Source organism: Falco punctatus, assembly GCF_963210335.1.
Source record: "Falco punctatus genome assembly, chromosome: 5".
Classification (NCBI taxonomy): Eukaryota; Metazoa; Chordata; class Aves; order Falconiformes; family Falconidae; genus Falco; species Falco punctatus.
Window position 1 is genome coordinate 64,783,171 of NC_137584.1, and position 17,604 is coordinate 64,800,774.

Consider the following 17,604-nt stretch of genomic DNA (forward strand, 5'->3'; position numbering starts at 1 on the left):
GAGAGGAGGCCGCGCCGTTGGAAGAGCCCTCCCGCCGCAACGCCCCCCTCCGCCGCGACGGGTGACAGAGCGCGGCTTCCGGGCGCCGCGTTCGAAAGAGACGCCAGCCGCCGCGCTATGGCCCAGTCAGTGGTGGTGCAGGGTAAGGGGCCGCGGCGCCCAGAGTCCCCCCCGCCTCCCCCTCTCCCCGCCTGACCCGTGTCTCTCCCCTTTGTAGTGGGCCAGTGCGGGAACCAGGTGGGCTGCCGCTTCTGGGACCTGGCGCTGCGGGAGCACGCCGCCGTCAACAAGGTAACGGCGCCGCCTGCCCCTCACCCGGCCGGTGCGGGCCGCTGGGGGCGGCCGCGGTGGCCCTCGCAGCCTTCCGGGTTCCTTGCAGTGATTGCAAAGCGCTGCATTTATTTGATTAAACTAAATCCACTTCCCCGTGGACAAAACTATCCCCAGGATTTTATGCTGCTTTAACTCTTCCGTCTCTGATTCACATCAGCTTTCTCTAGCCCAGGGTCCTCAAACTACAGCCGGCAGGCTGGATACGGCCCCCCAGGGTCCTCAGTCCGCCCCCTGGTATTTACAGACACCCCCGGCGGGGGTTGGGGGGAAACCAAGCAGCCGCAGATGACTGCCTGCCACTGCATCTGCGCCGGCCCCCTGGTTAAAAAGCTTGGCGACCCCTGGGCTGGCCTTTCCACCTTGAAAAGCCCCGGGTGTCTCCCTATGGGCAGGTGTTACCAGGTTTAAGGCCGTTAGTGAAAAATAGAGGGTTGCTCAGGGCAGGTTCCTTGCAGCTGGTGGTAAAGCAGAAGAGCAGCCCGCTGAAGCCCACCTTTTTAGTGCATGTCCTGCAGGGACTTTCTGTCCAGTTGTGCTGACTACCCTGAACAAAAACGCACTCTTCTTGCCATGACTGTAAAAATGCTATTTCCTAGTGAATGCTGTATATTAACATATAATGATGAGCAGCCCTTGGCACCTTCTGTTGAAGCAGCTGTAAGAAGGCAATGGATGAAGTTCATATGTGTATGGGGAGTCTCTTGGGTTTAGTTTTGCAGAGAACAGTGACTTTCAAATTCTCTTTCATCAGGTCTTTAGGAGTATGGTAAGCAGTCTGTAAAGTAATAATGTTTAAGTATTTAAACTTGCCAGGTCTCTTTAGCTTTATGGTGGGGGTGGGGTGGGGTGTAAGTAATTTCCATGCCACCCCTCAGCAGGGAGTTTAGGAATCACTGATACAATGTGATGTGCTTTCCTTTCCACAGAACTTCATAGACATTAGTATCATGGGCATGGAGCCCATGATGAACTGGGTGTTGTATCAGTGATAAGCTGAGTCAGCAAAACAGCAGCTATTCAATTTAATAATTTCATTGGGATCTTCAATAAAATCCTAAATCTTTGGAAATTAAGGAAGAATACTTGTTTAATCTTGTGCTGAAAAATTAATCTCCTAGTTACATCCTCCTATCAGTTTTTAATATTAAGCCAGTGCTTCAATGAAATGTTCTTTTTACAGCTGACTAGAGCTAGTTGGATTCAACATAGACATTCATTCTGTTTTGGGTGGGGAGGTTTGACAGGTAACCTTCAGAGGTCCCTTCCAATTTAAATTATTCTGTGAAAGAGCACTGAGAATTTCTGGTGTTACACATCATCTTATGTCGTGTTGTTTCCTTTTAGAAAGGAATTTATGATGAAGCATTAAGCAGTTTTTTTAGGAACATAGATACAAGGTAAGTCTTCTTATCAAGCAGCTCATGAGTTTAATGTAGTAGATCAACAATTCTAGTATCTTAACCTAAGTTACAGGGTTGGGTTTTTTGGTTGTTTTTTTTTGTTGTTGTTTCAGGTCATATTTAGTTTGTGGTAGAGAAAGATTTTGCTTTTTTGTTTTTGCAAAACACTATCTTTACCTTTCCATTTTAACTATACTTAGTTCAGTAGTTACAGGTGTTGAAAGTGTTTAGATTTGTTTTCCTTTCCTTCTGTCCCAAAAACAGACAGTCAGGATCTGATAGCTTTTGCTGTTATGAACAATGGCCTGACTGCAAGCCCTCTGAATATCAATTTAGCAGCATTTCTTAAAGAGTTGTGAGAGGAATTGCGTATAAGGTAGTGCGGAAAGGTCATGTCAGTTTTTAAATCCCTTTTATCTGACTGGTTTGTTACACAAAGAGTGATAGCTGTGATTTTTCTGTTTTGAAGTTAACCAATTCATACTTTTAAAAGCATTTGGTCATCTCTTATCTACCCAATTACAAAAATCCTTCCAGTTTGCAAGAATGAAACAGTTGTGCACTTGGATATTGCTGTTGCATTTTAATTAATTAAAAAAACATTTAACTGGCCTCTGTTTCCTTTCATCATATGGCAAGGCTGCAGTACAGCATGCGATTTTAAATAAAATGACATTGAAATACTGTTTTGTCTTAAACTCCCACACACTTACATGTTATTTCAAAGAGGTAATCATTGCTATTCCTTGTGGCATTTCCTAGAATATCTTTTTTTTTTTTTTTTTTTACCTAAGAAAATTTGGTTGTAAACAGTGTCTATGTTTCTGTATATGCCAGATGAAACCCTCAAATTTGTAATTGACAGGTTGGCTGCAATAGAAACGTCTGTTTTCTCTCTGTAAAGAGGAAGGACCTCTACAGTACAGAGTGAGAGAAGTTTTGAGGAAGCTTCCCCTACCTGTGAAACAGAAGAATGATTATTCAAATCTTGTCTTTTCCAGGAGTTGTTAATTTTTCTGTTGAAATAGTTCACACTTTTAACTGTAGCCTTGAACCATAGGGATGAGTTGTTTCAAACTGTTACTTGGGCTGTGAGGTTTTGTCCTTTCGTTATTATTATGGGCTTTCTTTTAGTTTTATCAGAAAAAAATAGTTCACACCCCAGGTTGTTGCAAACATAAACCCCTATGTCATAAAAATAACAAACTTCAGTCTTCTATGCTATGCCGTATCACTGTTCAAACTAATTAATCCAGATGGGTTATTCTGTCAGAAATAGCTATGAGCAACACCCTGGCAGAACCACACAGATTTTTCTTCTCTTATGGTAAAGATTAAGCTATGTAATATTGAAAACATGCATATGTATGGTTTTATGTGCAGACATGCATGCCTTAAGCCTAGAGGATTCTAGGAAACGTGAGGATTTTTTACAGCAGTTGAGTCAAAGTGATTGGAAGTATGGGCTGGCATGAAAGACCACAAAGACAATAGTAAGAGCAAAAAGTGTTGGTTTTGGGAGTTTCTTCCTCTTTGAGTTTTGTTAGACCTTGAAGAGAAATGGAACTTCTATAGCTGGATTTACTTACTGGTGCTGTAGTGGAGTCATATAGGGAGTTGTGTAGGCTAGAGGAATCGCATGATTACTGGAGATTGCTCTGAGCTGCTCAGCTAATGAGAGGTGTCTGGAGAGCTGCTTTGAGTGAGGGGGTGGAGGATCCTGGAGGAATCCAGTGCAGCCCTGTACTCACTTCCCCTTGTGTTCCTGATGGGATTAAGCATGATCAGAATCTTTGGTGCTGTAGTGAATTTCAGCTGATGTTTTTTGGAATACTGTTGTGGCTGAATGTAGAATAGTCTGAGATACTTTAAATTTAGGCTTGACCAGCCCCCAAATTAGGTAAACTGAGAGGAAAATTAGATCTGTTTTCCAATATCCTTGCCTTTTTCCCCATGTTGAATATAGTTTGGCCAGATCGGAGTATCTCATCCTTTGATTGCAGAAGCACCAGCGTTCATTGTGGAAAAAATGTGATTGTACACAGTGCGTAGTCCCCTAGCTTGATCAGTACAACCAGTTCCGGAAAAAAAAAAAAAGAAAATTAAAGCTATTAACACAGCCCAGCTTGATTTCTGAGCTGGTAAATCTTAATAGCGAAGTAAGTCAAGCACAGTGCTATGCTAGTGCAGTTACACAGCTTTCATACCTTGAGCAGCAGCACAGTACTGTACTACCCCTGCTGGAAAGGTAGTGGTGCTACTTGGTGCGCTGTGTTCCGTTATGTGATGCAGATACACATACCATGCGCTAGATAAAACATTGTTTCAAGTTTTGGCAATGCTTGTAGAATTACCACAGAGCAGAGGCTGTTTCTGAGAGTAAACTTCCGTTACTTATCTTTTCAGCTTTCTGAAGTACCGCTTAGGTACTGATCTGCATGATCTGTTTGAGATCGTGTCCTGTAACTGAATTACTTTTAGGGAATTACAAAGTCTTTCTTAGCAGCAGATTCACTGTGTTTCTGTTTGTTTATATTGTAACAGGCCTCTGAACACGAAGGATTAAGGAAGGAATTTTATTCTAATATATATTGCCTTATTTTCAGTTATGATTCTGAGCTTGGATTATTTTTTTTTCCCCAGAAGTGGTGGTGATGGTCCTGATATTTACAAAGGAAAAATCTGCTCTTTAAAAGCAAGAGTAAGGCAATCTATAAAGGTCACTCTTTTTACACTGCATATTTATGTCCAACTGTATGGGAATTTTCATAAGGTCCTTATAATTGCATATGTTTTTAAATACTACTTTGAATATTTTGATTTCTAATAGTAACTTCTATGGTTCAATGGAGTAATGCAGTTTGCCAGTCTTGTTGGGTAATTCAAATTATAACTTTAATAAAATGATTGCAGATATTTCCAACTAAGTTTTTGTTTATATCTTCTAAAGACTGGGTTTTGTTGATTTTATATTTATTAAAATTTATAATTTAAAATTATTCTTTATCCCTAAGTATTGGGGCAAAATACTATAAAATTTTAACAAAATTGCATTGTCTGAAATGCTGTCCTGTTGACTTCTAGCAAATCAGACAAGGTGAATCTAGTTGGTCTCCTAGTTAATTAAAACTTTTTTTTTCTCTGGACCACAGTAAAATCAACATCGCTTTTATATTGTAAATAATTTTATATTTCTTTGCGGTGATTACTTTGAAGGGTAGTTTGTTTACTGACTGAAAATTAATTCTTTCCTTTCTCAAAGGCACTGTTGATTGACATGGAGGAGGGTGTGGTAAATGAAATTCTGCAGGGACCATTGAGGGATGTGTTTGATAGCAAGCAGCTTATCACAGATGTTTCTGGTTCAGGAAACAACTGGTGAGAACCTCTTCAGAAACCATTTCATAGCAACTAATTAGATGGCATTTGAAAAGGGAAATGGTAACAGTAGCTTTCTTGTTCGTTCTGCACCTGGGGAGCTGCAGCATATTACCAGTAAACTTTAGAGTCACTGTTGCTTGGAGAAGGGCTTTGAAAAGCCTTTTACAGAAGGATAATTCTGCTGATATATCATTTTGTTTGTTTTCTTCTTCCTATTATTATTTGGTGGGTTTAGTTTTGGGTTTTTTTTGTGTTCAGCTGCTTCCATTGCTCAGTTGAAGCCATAATCTAGTTTGCAACTGTACAACTAGTGTGGAGATGAGATATATGAACAAATGCAGTTCTGATTTCTAAGCACTGCAGAGTCAGGCTTTGTGCATATAAACTACATTACCAAAAAAAGAAATTCAGAGAAAGATCGATTAATGTCACAAGTTCCAAATTTTCACTGAGATCTTATTGCAACTCTAATAATGCTCAGTTCACTACAGACTGGAAAGCAAATCATCGGCAAATGTACCAAAAGTGTGCAATGTGGGGAATAAAGTATCCTGTAACTTCACCATCAAGCAGGCATGTATGTTGAAAATGAGCTTTTTGGGGTTTGGGTTTTTTTATTACTGGTAGCAACTGACTCATGTATCCAAAGGAAGGTCAGTACATGTATTACATAGGCAGTTTGTTATTGTTAAGGAGTGTATAACTTTCATTTCATAATTACAATTTGATTATCCAATGTGGAAGTTTATTTCCTTATCAGTACAAAATAACAGTGCACATGCCAAAGCTGTGAACTTAATGTTCAGCCTCAAAATTAACATCCTCAAAATTAAAACTATGTCCTGACTCCCATGTTCACATGATGTAGTCACAGCTTAGCAACTCTCACAAATTAGGTGTTGCATGCAGCTCTGGACTCTGAGCTTTAAAATGTTAAATAGGGGGTCTAAAAAAAATAATGAAGGATTGATTGTTGGATTTCTTTTAAAAGTACTTTTCATATCCTCAGGGCTGTAGGTCATAAGGTATATGGCTGTCAATACCGGGATGACATTGTGGAAAAGCTAAGGAAAAACGCAGAACATTGTGACTGTCTACAGTGTTTTTTTATAATTCATTCTATGGGAGGTGGTAAGTAATTTTTTCATGGTTAGTATGATTGCAGCAGCCACATGTGGAAAAAAAAAAAACAAAACCCAACACAACCGTGGATCTTGAAAAGATCAGTGTAATAATCTACATTGTTCAGAAAAAAAAATTAACACAGTCCAATGAAGTGGACCTGTAATTACTTATTGTTTTGTTAGAGCGCTGAGGAGCCCTAATCGTAAGTGCTACCCAGAACAAAAATGCAGCTATGCAGCTAAAATTTTAAATATGAGGCAATGGGTGGATCAAGACAGGTACCAAAGACAAGAAGATACTGAGGTATTATCAGAAGAAGGGACAGTGACCTCAGAATACTGACATTGTTGTTGTAATCAGGTTGTTTTTAATCATGGGGAAAGTTTTCTGAAAGGCTTTGAAGGAGACCTAATGTTTCTTAACTTCAGAAAAACTTTTTCTGTTTTCCTTCCACAAAATTCTCTTGAATCCAGTCTAGCTGCTTTGTTAATAAGTCAGAAGGGAGAATCCCTTGCAGTGACAATTCTGTCATTTTTGTATTTCTACTAAGCCTTCCTTCCCCAGAAATGTGGGGGGAGTATGTATTATAACTGGTTGTGATGTGGAAAAAAGACACAGAAAATAGTTCTAAATATGAAGCAAGAGTTTTACCAAGGGCCTTTTTTGTGGCCATTTGCATAATTTGAGAGACCCTGCAGAACTGTTTCTGTTATTGCAGAAAATTGCTGTCTTGTTCATAGATGAAATTTGCTGCTGAGAATGTTAGGTTCCAACACAGAAAAAACACAGTTCAGCTCTCTGATTTGAGCTCAGTGCTATGTGCTTAGTGCTAATGAGGAAAAAAAGCATGTGCGCTGGAGGAAAGGGGTTGCTCTGTTTTGACTGTTGAATGAGAAAACTTCATAAAGAAACCCCAAAAGGAAAGTAAATAATTGTTAGGGGCAGTTCAGTGTTTTTAAACAAATATTTCAAAACTCATATTAAAGATTTTAAAATCAGAAATAAGAATACTAGGTCAGAAAAATGTTGGTTACATAATAGGGCTTTTTGGTTTGCTGAAATTTGAGATTTACTTCATCCTGTTTGGCATACTATGGGAAATATTTTTATCACTTAAATTATTTTCCTGTCTGGGAAAAACCTTCCTGCCTGAATTTACATCTGAGTGGCCTCCACAGTCAGCCAAATGCTTCAGAAAATATTTATTAATATGCGTAATTGAAAAGTTGTATGTCCAACATATGAGACTTAAGGCTCAAGATAACGTGAGGGACCTTTTATCTTCTCATTCTGTCTTCATTCATAATTAGGGACAGGATCTGGTCTTGGAACTTTTGTACTAAATTTGCTTGAGGATGAATTCCCAGAAGTATATAGATTTGTTACTTCAGTTTATCCCTCTGGCGAAGATGATGTTATTACTTCTCCATATAACAGTGTTCTGGCTATGAAGGAGCTTAATGAACATGCAGACTGTGTGCTACCAATAGAGAATGAAGTAAGAAATAATACTCTATTTCTGTCAACTTCTTTTTTATCAGATTGCACGTAGGAAATGTTTTTTCTTTCTGTGTATTGATTTGAGTGCCAAGTCTTTAAAAGCATAATTTCAGTTCTTAAAGTAGTAATTGAACTCCTAAGTCACTTGAAGACTGTTGAAATTAATATAGGTATCGCTATAAAGGTGTTCTGCACCTTCAAAGTAGTCTGGAGCAATTTTTTTTTTTTCATGTGCATTTCAAGGTAAACAGTTTAAAGTTCCTGTTTACTGAGGCTGAGTGTCTTACACTCTCAGCAATCAATTTGTGCATAGTATGAGTACAGTCCTGCAAGGGAAATGACTAACTACGCTAAATTTCAGCAGACTTGACTTTACCAATTAGTGATATGAGCATCATAGGCGTACCTGACCATGCAGACTACTAGATTCATTTGAATCTAACTTTGATGGCTCTCTTGCTGTTTACATATGGAAAAAGCAAGAGGAAGCGAAATATATTTGGAGAACGTTTTTGTTTCACAGGGATCATGAAAATTTAAAATTAATTTTAGAAAATGAGCATTTTTAAAAGTTGAATAAAAATCAAAACAACTAAGTTGAGCTGTGTACATGTTTGTGATGCAAGGAACAGACTTTTAGAAACACTTAAGTCAGTCCGAACTGGTCAAATGTTGGACTTACATGTATATCAAAGGTATAGTCTTTGAACTGGCAATGCCATGTCTTAGCCTTTTCTTTAAGATCAATCGAAATAAAAAATTGAGGTACTGAATTCGAAAGCTCTGTGTTCAAGACTTATATGCTTTTTTTTTTTTTCCTCCTCTCATAGTCTCTGTTTGATATAGTTAATAAAATTCATCAGATGATCAATTCTGGGAAGCTAGGGTCAACTGTGAAGCAGAACAGCTTGGTAACATCAAGTGCAGGCAGTGCAAAATCTGTACAAGAGAAGCCATTTGATGCAATGAATAATATCGTAGCCAACTTGCTGCTGAACCTGACAAGGTAAAGTTAACAGTTTATTCCTCTGTAGAAGTAGTATTGCTGGAGGCAATATGTTCTGCAGATATGCAGGCCTGCATCAATTCAAAGAATATGAATTGTTTACCATTTGATACAAGTCTCCTTGTTTTAAGAATTAGTTACTAAATGTTAAAGTATTTGGAAGTATTCAGATTGCATTGGTGTTGCTCTAGCCATGAAATAGTCTTGGATATGAAGTAAGAAAGGGTTATAGGCAGGAGGATATTGTCTTCCGTTAATGATTAGTGGAGCCTGGGGAGAATTGTCTTTCTAGGCCAGCTGTATTATTTTATAAGTATGGTCAGACCATTATTGCTCCTAAGCTGTCTATTACTGCAAGAAATTCCTGGTGAAATACACTTCTGGAGTATTGGCCTGCTTTTCTTTTAAGCAGCTTGTCAGGTATGCCAAGGCACATGTGTTCTATTACAGCCTATTTATTAAAACTGGTATTCAGCAGCTATGCCCACATACTGAAAAACAGTGCTAAAGACAGCAATTGGGAAACAAGGTCTTGTTCTTGGTGATTTATTGTTCTATAATGAGAAGTATAAGTAAATAAGCACTGTTGGTGCCAAATATGGAAGTTTAGTAATTATACATGAACAGTTTTTGAACACTGTGGTGGTTTACTGTTTTATTGTACAGAACCATTGAAAAATAGATTTAATGAATGTTTACATTATGGAAGTAATTTTATAAGTTTATAACAGTTCGTTAATTTTTCAGCTCTGCTAGGTTTGAAGGTTCCCTTAACATGGATCTTAATGAAATCAGCATGAATTTAGTTCCATTTCCTCGACTTCATTACTTGGTTTCGAGCTTGACTCCTCTGTATACATTGGCAGATGTTAATGTACCTTCTAGAAGGTAAGAGAAAAAAAAAAAAACATTGTGGAAGCTTTAAATTTGAACTTAATTTCTGATTCTTCATAGCTTTCACTAAAAAAAAATATCCACTCTCTAGCAAACCTAAGGGTAGAAGTCCTAAAAGTCTTAAGTCTGCCACATTTTCCTGCCACATCATCCTGCTAATTTCAGGAACATCCTTTGTCCTTTTTCTCTGTAATAGCTGAGCTAGTAAACTTGAAATCTATTTTTGTTATCTCTGCTGGGAAATGTTTCTGTTGGAAAAATGTGTTATGTAGATATAACCCGCACCACAAGTTTTTGAGTAACAGTTTGCACTTGACTCATAAAATACTCTAAAGACAAACTAGGAATTAAACTAACCTCCTTGTTAGTTTAATTAGTACTCCTTGGGAAGTAATGGCATCTTCAGTCTGGAGATGCAGTGTGCCTATTCAACAGCTTATTGTAACAATAAGCTGAAACTTGTCAAATTTTGTGAGATTATTATTTATCTCACTGACGTGGCAGAAAAATAACCAGTTAAAATAAATTTTACTGGGTTTAGCAAATTAAGTTCCATCAGCAAAAGGTCCAGATAGTGATAGAGGCAGCTATGGGTAAGGGGTAGAAGTATGAAAAGTGGCAAAGAACCACTGCTTTTCTGTGATAGCAAGTTGTGACAGTCAGTTGGATCTCTTGAAACCATACCCTGAGGAAACAATACAGTGCTGGAGGGCAGGTAGCAGACTATGGGGAGAGTCAATCATGTTTCAGAATGAAGTGGAACCAACAATATTTTTTGTCTCCTTTGTTTTTTTAATAGGCAGATTGTGGTAAGGGTGATTTTTTTTCTAAAAAAAAATAGAGTTGATAGATGCAGAGAGTTTGAAACGCATAGGAAGAATAGCTTGGATGTTATGGGTCCATAGAAACCTCCTCAAGACGCTATCTTTGATATCCCACGGGACAGTGGAACTTGCTTAAGGAGGTGAAGAAAGAAAGAACATGATCTGCAGTGTCATCTTTTAAAGCAGTCGTACTTGATGAAATTAGAATAAGTAGACAAATATGTATAGTCTGTCTTTTCCTAAATCATTTATCAAAACTAATAAAGTTCCATGATACATTGATCCTTTTAAATAATGAAGCATAACAGGCAGATAATCAGTTCTGTAAGGGTCAGCCGCACTTAAATATTCCTTATCAAGTCCTTCATAAGCAGTGAGATTGTCCACTCAAAAATTGTCATATAACCAGAATCTCAAGTAGTTAAAACCTTTTACATAAGTTTACTAGTTTTTAACCATTGACCTAAAATGGCCATTACGAAGGTCTCTTAGCCTGTCCACTTCTCTGACTCTAGACTCAAAAATGGCTTGTAACAGGAGGGAGAAGAGAGGGGGGAAAAATGGATCAGGTGTGTTTTTTAAAAACTTCTAATGCCAAGATATGTACATGTAAAGGTTTTAATCTTTTTCATGTCATTCATGGTCCCAGGTAAAATGTACCTTTACCTCCAGAATTTTATTAACTTTTAAACAGTAAAGATGAGCAGTCTGAAGAACTTTTGTTAGCTTGCTTTAGTAAGAGTAGATCACTCTTTCCTTTTCACCTAGGTTGGATCAGATGTTTTCAGATGCTTTTAGCAGAGATCATCAGCTAATTCAAGCAGATCCAAAGCATAGCCTCTACCTTGCCTGTGCACTTCTTGTTCGAGGAAATGTGCAGGTTTCAGACCTTCGCAGAAATATTGAAAGGTTTGTAAACCACACAAAGTAGTCATGTGATTTGTTATTGAAACTGTTGTCAGTTGTCCAGGGCACTCTCACTTTTAGTTTCAAGAATTTCAATACCAAATCAGTTTACTCAGAAATACTTTTCTTAATTTCAGAGAAGAAAATGTAATTAATTTACATAATGAGTTAGTCACAGCATTCTTGGATTTCCAAATAAAGAGAGTTGGCTATATGTCTCTGTGCTGCTCCTGTCGTTCTCAAAAATGCAAAAGAAAGTAAAGCCTGATCTTCCAGAGGTCTCCTGCCAGTAAAGGATGTTGGACAAATACGTTCTGTAGTAGAAGTTTGGTTTTACTGAACAGAAGGCCCCTCACTTCCATGGTTACTTTCATGTAGATAGGGAATCATTCCTATTTTAACAACTCTGTATTGTTAGCGCCCTGTTTCTACCTTGTACGCTATTGACCTACATAGTTATAACAGGAAAGGCAGGCAAGCTTTGCATACAGAATGCAGTTTACAGCTAGACAGGGATGTGTAGGGAAAATTTCTGAGTCTGTAAAGCATTTTACTTATTTCTAAACTACAGGTAGATTGATTGTCCCACACACAGCATTAATCTGCCCCTCTCCTAAACCTCAGAGCGCTCGCATCCCCTTTATAGAAATAGATGCTTGTAACTTGACTTTTCAAACACTGATTCTGATTCATTAACTGAACAAAATTGGTGTTTGCAATTCAAATTTAAAATAGTGATTTAGTCTGAAGTCTAAAATGGCTTGGTTCTGAAAGCCTAAATGTTAACCTTCTCAGACTGTTAGCAAAGAAAACTTAAGCTTTGTGTTCTTTACATTCCTTAGATAAGCAAATTTTTGTATCACAGGTTGAAGCCTTCCCTGCATTTTGTGTCCTGGAATCAAGAGGGCTGGAAAACCGGTTTGTGTTCAGTACCTCCTGTGGGCCATTCCCATTCCCTCCTGGCTTTAGCAAACAATACTTGTGTAAAACCAACTTTCATTGAACTCAAAGACAGATTTATGAAGCTCTACAAGAAAAAGGTACAACTCTGATCATTGTAACATCTGTAGCCACTTATCATTAGCATCTTGCATTATAGGGAAGCAAATCTTGGTATAACGAACAGACTGTTTAAAATTAACATCCCAAGATTATTTGTGTTACCAATCAAGGAATCATTCCAACAGCCACCACTTTAAAAGCATAAACCCCTTTACGTACCTACCAAGTACATAAACCCGTCTGTACCTACTAAGCAATATACTACTTTATTCAGCAATGAGGCAGTATCTAACAGATACTGGTTTGTGGTGGGTTGACTTTGGCTGGCTGCCTGGTGCCCACCAATCTGTTCTCTCACTTCCCTTTCTCAGCAGGACAGGGGGAGAAAGTATGATGAAAAGCTCATGGGTCAAGATAAGAACAGGAAGATCACTCACCACTTACTGTCATGGGCAAAACAGACCTGGGGAGTATTAACTTACTTTATTGCCAATTAATAGCAGAGTAGGATAGCAAGAAATAAAACCAAAACTGACAATACCTTCACCCCACCTCACAGCCTGCCTCCCAGGCCTGATTTTGCTCCTGCTCCTTCTTCGCTGATCTTGGTGTCTGCAGAGCTGTTTCTCTCAACTGTTGTGCAGCATTTCTTACAACTCCTTAAATATGTTGTCACAGATGCACTACCCGCATCTTTGGCCAACAGCAGGTCCATATTGGAGCCAGCTCAAACTGGCTCTGTCTGATATGGGGGTAGCTCTTGGTATCTTCTCATAAAAACCACCCCTGCAGCCCTCTGCTCTCCCCTGCTACTAAAACCTTGCCACATAGACCCAGTACACAGTTTGGTCCGGTGTACCCCAGAAGACAGAATATGAAAAGATGCATGTGTAAGAAATCGGTAATATTGACTGTGATTCTACAGGGATTTGTCATAAAGTTACCAAGTATTTAAACAAGGGATGTCATGATGTAAGTCTTTAAATCTACTTTCTAAGGTGCTTGCACTCCCCTTTTCAGTGCAGACTAAATGTACTTACTGAGCCAAAGGAATTAGGTGCCAAGAAAAAGGATAACACTGAAATTTTTTTATTGCCATAGGCTCACCTTCATCATTACCTGCATGTAGATGGGATGGAGCAAAGCTGTTTTTCTGAAGCCATGTCGTCTTTGTCTGACCTAATAGAAGAATACAATGAACTGGATGCCACGAAAGGTGGGCCTAGAACAGATCCATCAAGACTGAAGATAGCTGTTTGAAGAAGGAAGAACTATATTTATTTTTTTTATTTCCCCCAAGCATCCAATGACTTTAGCTAACCAGAATGAATTGCAGCTATTGTAATTCCAAAGTGAGACTGGGACAACATCTCTGAGAGGTGTCACGTTAAATGACAGGCCCAGCCTGTAAGAAAGATTTGAAGGCACCTAATTATGGTGGGTATCAGTAAGAGCAATCTTCCTAACTGTAGAATACATTGACATACCATATGCTGTAAACAGAAGAAAAAGAGGTTGTAGCAGCCAAAAATGTAGCTCTTCTCTCAGACTTCCAGCTCACAGTAAACTAAAGGCAGACTTTTCTTCCAAGAAGGATCATCATTGCTAGATTTGTTTTTAACAAGCAGCTATGAAGAGAAAAGCCTACATACTCTTTTTCAAAGATGAAAGCAAGTCTAATGAAACTAATTTCTTAAACTTTGCAGGTTAGTAGTAATTTCAAAATGCTTTAAGCAGTGTTCATAGTTTTAATATTTTTGCTTCCATGTTGTACTTAGCTATATTAGAGTTTTCTGAGCTGGTATGAAAATAGGCAGTATCAGAAAATTCAGCAAAATAAATTGTTTCAAGTATTAGAGTATTAACTAACATATTAATGATTCATATTTATGAATGCTGACTTGCACAAGATAATAAGATAACACAATATACCTCTGAGCCAAACACGCACTTATAATGAAGTTATAATGACTGTTCAGAGAAAAAAAGTTTACATGCTTACAAGAATGCAAGTTAAATAAGTGTTTTAATATTATAATTACCAGGGTAAGTATATTTTTATATTACAGTAAGAACTTTTACAAAATAGAATACAGCTGTTTCCAGTATCTTGCCAGCCCTGGTTGTCTTCAAACTGCAAGACATATTGAACTGTTAAAATCAGAATGAATCAATACAATGATTTCTTAAAGCTTGAAGTCCTTCTAGCAGGGTTGGGGTGGGTATATAAGTAAGCACAGTTTTCAATGTTGAAGTCCAGAAGTATTCAATAAAACATTGTGATAACATTTGTTGAGAGCAGGTGGTTTTTTGGTGGTTGGTTGTTGGGGCTTTTTTTAAGAAAACATTCTAAAAATACTCATTTCCTTGAAATTTTGCATCTGTTATCTGCAGGTGCCCACTCATTTATACCTTAGCAAGTGTGTTTATATTCACAACTCTGGAGAAAGATTGCTGCAAAAAGCAATCTGGGCTTAAAATTTACTTCTGTTTGAAACAGCATTGATGTGCTCTGCTATTGCAGATGCATAGTAGAAAATGTTAATTTCAGAATCAAGAACGATAAAGTATTACGGGGTAATTTTGTTTTTATCTAATAGGTAGAGCATCTATGAATTTACATTGTCTTTGTGGGCAACAACTTGTTACAGTGGGGCTCGAAGCTATATTACTGCACCTTTTTAATCACAAAAAGTTCTTGTTTTGACATACTAGTGTTATATACGTCCTTCTCAAGAATGTATTTCCACATATAAAACCAATTATGTTTAAAAAGATGTGCTCTTACTTGCATTTTCCAGGTGCTATTTTAAAAAATACTATTCGCATATGCAGTTTCACTATAAACATTGCTGTGGCAGGGGGTTACACTAACTCTTGAGTGTGTGAACTTGCTGTTGCACTCTTAGTGTGTTACAGTCCATGGTGTCAAACTTGTCATAAAACTTTGAGTTCAGAAAATATGTCTCCTGGAGCACTGCAAATCTTCTGACATACGCATGATGTTATCCACATCATCTTCCACTTAAAGAAGCCTTCATTGGGACACTCAAACTGCACAGTGATCATTCTGGACTTATTAGGTATGCAGCACCTCTTGTCCAAGCACATCCCACAGAAGGTTAGTTTATAGCTTTCAGTAGTTGAGCATCCGGAAAAAACTAGTTTCTCTGCTGTAGGAAGCTGGAATGTTGGTTGACAAGTTTTTCCTTTTGGAATCTTGAATATAAAAACAAAGAAAACCCTGAGTTTTTACACATTAAAAACATAACACATAAGAAAAACTGCAACATGGAAATGTCTTGCAAATTACTCCTTCTGAAAGCTGTCTTGTTTTTCTTTAGTAGTCAACAAATAGAAAATATTTTTCTGAGTAGCTGAGCACCGGGACAGCACTAGCAGCACTTATATTTCAGGACATTATATTGTTTTGTTTGAAATTACACACCAGTCATTAACTATTGAAACCTGAAGACTGAAGGTAGAAAACAGAGAAGAGTTATTTTAAAACCCTTTTAAAAAGCAAGAAGTAATTTTAAATGAGTAGTTGCTAACACATCCATTTTTCCATTACTTCCAATATTTTGATTTTCTTTTAGGAAGTCATTTTACATTAGACAATACCTTTATTTTCTTCAGTATATTGGTCAGGCAAGGCTGGATGAAGCATAACCTCTTTTCTTTTTTCATTTCACATTTTCTGTTTTCATTGGTCACTCTGCTGGATATGCCTATGCCACATGTCCTGGAACAGGCTGTCCAGGGAGTTGCCTGTACTAGGCACTTTTTCTTCAAAACTAGTGGTAAGCTTCTGTAAGCTGAGAGAACAATATATGATTGATGCAGTGGAACAGCCCCAAAAGGATTAATTGAAAATAAAAGGATAAGCATTTGATTTCTGTTCATGAAGGTGCTTTTCTAGGTAAATCTAAAAATGAGGCGTAAATGAAGTCACACAAAAGCTGGCTGAGCTGCCGTTAAATTTTACTGACACTGGGTACTTGGGTCATAGCAAGGACTATGAAATTTCATGTGTTGTATGAACCTCCAGTTTAATGTGATGGAAATGTTACATGGAGAGAGTTATTTGTGGAATTTTTATGAAATCTTCAGAATGGAAGAGACATTGAAAATTATTGAAGGCCAAGCGTAGCTTGAAAAGGGGTTCTGAAAACACTAATGTTGCTTTCTTTGTAGATACTGTGAAGTCTTCAGGTTTTGTACAGGGGCATAGAATTCTCCAGTCGCTTTTAGATACCACTGAAAAGCCTGTTCGCTCATGGGTTAAGCTGGATTAGGTGGAGTACACTTAAAGAAAGAAACTAAATTGCAGTGGAAAAGTTCATGGTGAAACTCTGCAAGAAAAACTGACTATATAGAATCTGTGCATTTAGGTAAGAGCATGGGCAGAATTGCAAGGATACCTGGAAAGTAGACAGCAATTTAAAGACCTCATTGCAGCAAGCAGATTAAAAGCTTGTCACAGATCTGCAACAAATAAAGGGAAGTTAAATGGTTGTTGATACTTGGTACATTTTTTTTTTAAAAGTATGACCTAGGTGCATACATCCCTATGTATCTGGATTGGGTAAATCAAATTGACAAGGAAAGCCAGAAAACAAAGCAATAGCAGTAAAATGAAACTTAGCACTTCTTATCCACACTAACAGAAAAAACTTTTCAAAATAGATGTTGGCCCGTTGAGCCATTCATGGAATTCATGCACATGTTGACGTGATATTCCTGCTACACTGGTAAAGGGAAGGGGGAAGACTTTACTTCAAAACAAAAATTTTAAGGTGCTTGAGAGGGTTTGTGTCACCTGAAGAATAGCATCCTTCAGCATACACAGCCACCACAGGGACAGGCTGTTGGATCCCTGAACCAAGTCAAATAGTCAAGTGTGCAGCTTTTCTCAAGGTTATGCTGTGCAGTTGATTTAAATTCCTGAATAAACTCTGTGAAGTGCAGTGCTGCAGTCAGAAAAGGAGTTACAGAAGGCTGGGTTTCAGCTTTTGGACCTGCTGAAGTGCTACAAAGGAAGTGGCTTAATGCCATTCTCCAGATAGCTGAAATACAGCTCCCCACCAGCTCAGTTCATGTGTGTAATGGGGTCTAATGGCTTGTTTGCCATTGTTTTCAATGCATTATGTTCTCTCTTTGATCAGATTAGCAATGCTTTCTAGAAATGAAGTCTTTCTTCATTTGAAGTCTTGCCTTACCGAGTGTATGT

The 17,604-nt window shown here is 38.0% G+C and overlaps 2 protein-coding genes across 3 annotated transcripts in view; one reads left to right on the forward strand and one right to left on the reverse strand.

Annotated features, from left to right (window-relative positions):
* TUBE1 (tubulin epsilon 1) lies at nucleotides 1-14,659 on the forward strand. 2 transcript variants are annotated; one of them, XM_080389066.1, is made up of 12 exons: nucleotides 1-142; nucleotides 218-291; nucleotides 1,678-1,730; nucleotides 4,377-4,434; nucleotides 4,996-5,111; nucleotides 6,124-6,245; nucleotides 7,550-7,737; nucleotides 8,570-8,745; nucleotides 9,493-9,633; nucleotides 11,232-11,372; nucleotides 12,235-12,409; nucleotides 13,473-14,659. In XM_080389066.1, exons 1-12 carry the CDS (start codon nucleotides 118-120, stop codon nucleotides 13,629-13,631), a joined length of 1,428 nt encoding a protein of 475 aa, XP_080245192.1. In that variant the 5' UTR covers nucleotides 1-117; the 3' UTR covers nucleotides 13,632-14,659. The 2 variants fall into 2 exon arrangements, with proteins under 2 accessions (XP_080245192.1, XP_080245193.1); XM_080389067.1 differs by lacking the exon at nucleotides 1-142 and adding an exon at nucleotides 930-1,099 and having other exon boundaries at nucleotides 222-291.
* The window catches only part of CCN6 (cellular communication network factor 6), a gene marked incomplete at its 5' end in the record, with an annotated part of 17,374 nt that continues 13,417 nt past the window's right edge, over nucleotides 13,648-17,604 (reverse strand). The window contains 2 exons of the mRNA XM_080389206.1: nucleotides 13,648-15,590; nucleotides 15,996-16,189. Of these exons, the coding sequence (XP_080245332.1) occupies nucleotides 15,309-15,590; nucleotides 15,996-16,189 (476 nt within the window). The 3' untranslated portion in view covers nucleotides 13,648-15,308. The remainder of the gene's footprint in view (nucleotides 15,591-15,995; nucleotides 16,190-17,604) is intronic.

Excerpts from the sequence above, each read along its gene's own strand:
- TUBE1 (XM_080389066.1), top strand. The coding sequence starts at position 118 with ATGGCCCAGTCAGTGGTGGTGCAGG. Across the intron at positions 143-217 it reads CCAGTCAGTGGTGGTGCAGG|TGGGCCAGTGCGGGAACCAG; the intron begins GTAAGGGGCCGC and ends TCCCCTTTGTAG. Across the intron at positions 4,435-4,995 it reads TCTGCTCTTTAAAAGCAAGA|GCACTGTTGATTGACATGGA; the intron begins GTAAGGCAATCT and ends CCTTTCTCAAAG.